The 1,213-nt window shown below is 56.8% G+C and overlaps 1 protein-coding gene across 1 annotated transcript; it reads right to left on the minus strand.

Annotated features, from left to right (window-relative positions):
• Positions 1 to 551: 551 nt before the first annotated feature.
• Positions 552 to 1,167, minus strand: ACA1_336640 (glutathionedisulfide reductase; the record flags this gene model as incomplete). Its single annotated transcript, XM_004338196.1, has 3 exons — positions 552 to 665; positions 755 to 975; positions 1,071 to 1,167. 3 exons carry the CDS (start codon positions 1,165 to 1,167, stop codon positions 552 to 554), a joined length of 432 nt encoding a protein of 143 aa, XP_004338244.1.
• Between the last annotated feature and the right edge of the window lie 46 nt (positions 1,168 to 1,213).

A 1,213-nucleotide genomic window follows, 5' to 3' on the forward strand; every position in this document is an offset into this window, starting at 1 on the left:
ACTGCTCAAGAACAGAACGCAGCTGCGGCGGCCGAGGAACAGGCTGCGATCTCAAGAGGTCAAATCACCGCAACGTGAGCGCATCAGTGAGACGAAGAATCATAAAATGATGAATGACACAATAAACCACAAATATGACCACCGGCATAGCATGTGCGCATAGGATCCAGACCAACAAACAAGTGAGCAGCCTTCTCCTTCTTCTTCTTTGTTGTGGTCGTCTTCTCAAAGGGGGAGGGGGGAGAGGGCTTCACATACCGGTAGCGCTTGGTTCGGCTCTTGGCCTGCGGCTGGACGCACCCGTCCGCGGACGCCATAGGTCTAGTGGTGTTGGTGGTGTTGGTGGTGGTGGAAGTCTTCAGCTCCACCACCGCCGGTGTTGACCGGTAGCCACTTGCCTAATGCCGACAACCCCCCCCCCCCAATATACCGAAAAGAAAAGCTACTGACGGGCTGAAGAAGAGCAAACGTTCAACAAAAGAGAGCACCTCTATTGTTCGTCTGCCTTTCGGGCGCACGATGCCAGCTTGTACTGCACTGAAGGGGCACCTCTACTCCCTCTTGGTTCGCATGGTCACGAACTCCTCGGCCGCGGACGGGTGGATGCCGACGGTGGAATCAAACTGCTTCTTGGTGGCGCCGCACTTGACAGCGATCGCCACGCCCTGCGCGTCGTCGATGTTGAAGGGATCGGTAGTCAGCAAATCGAGAACTCTCGTTCTTTACGCGGAAGCTACGCTTAACGTGTGTGTACCTGGATGATCTCGGGGGCGTCGGCACCGACCATGTGAGCGCCAACGACTCGGTCGGTCTTCCTGTCGACGATGAGCTTCATGAAGGTCTTCTCGTCACGCTTGGACAGGGTGTGCCTGAGGGGCGTGAACTTGGAGACGTAGACATCGATCTCACCGTAGACCTGTCGGGCCTGCGTCTCGGTGTAGCCCACGCACGACACCGGCGGCGACGTGAACACGGCTGGCAGCAGTCAATGATTAATTGATTGTTGGACAGTGAGCGTTAAGCACAAGCAACAGCTAATCCATGAAAAAGAGGCGGACAGTGGAGCTTACCAGAGGGCACGTTGGTGTGATCGGCCGTGCGGGGCAGGTTGTTGTAGAGAGTGTCGGCCAGAGCGTGGCCCTCAGCCAAAGCGACCTGCCACAGCATGAAAGGTAGTGGCGAGCCGCTCGTCACTGAGGGAATACTTGAGGGG

The sequence above is a fragment of the Acanthamoeba castellanii genome, assembly GCF_000313135.1.
Source record: "Acanthamoeba castellanii str. Neff unplaced genomic scaffold scf7180000084596, whole genome shotgun sequence".
NCBI classification, from domain to species: domain Eukaryota; phylum Discosea; order Longamoebia; family Acanthamoebidae; genus Acanthamoeba; species Acanthamoeba castellanii.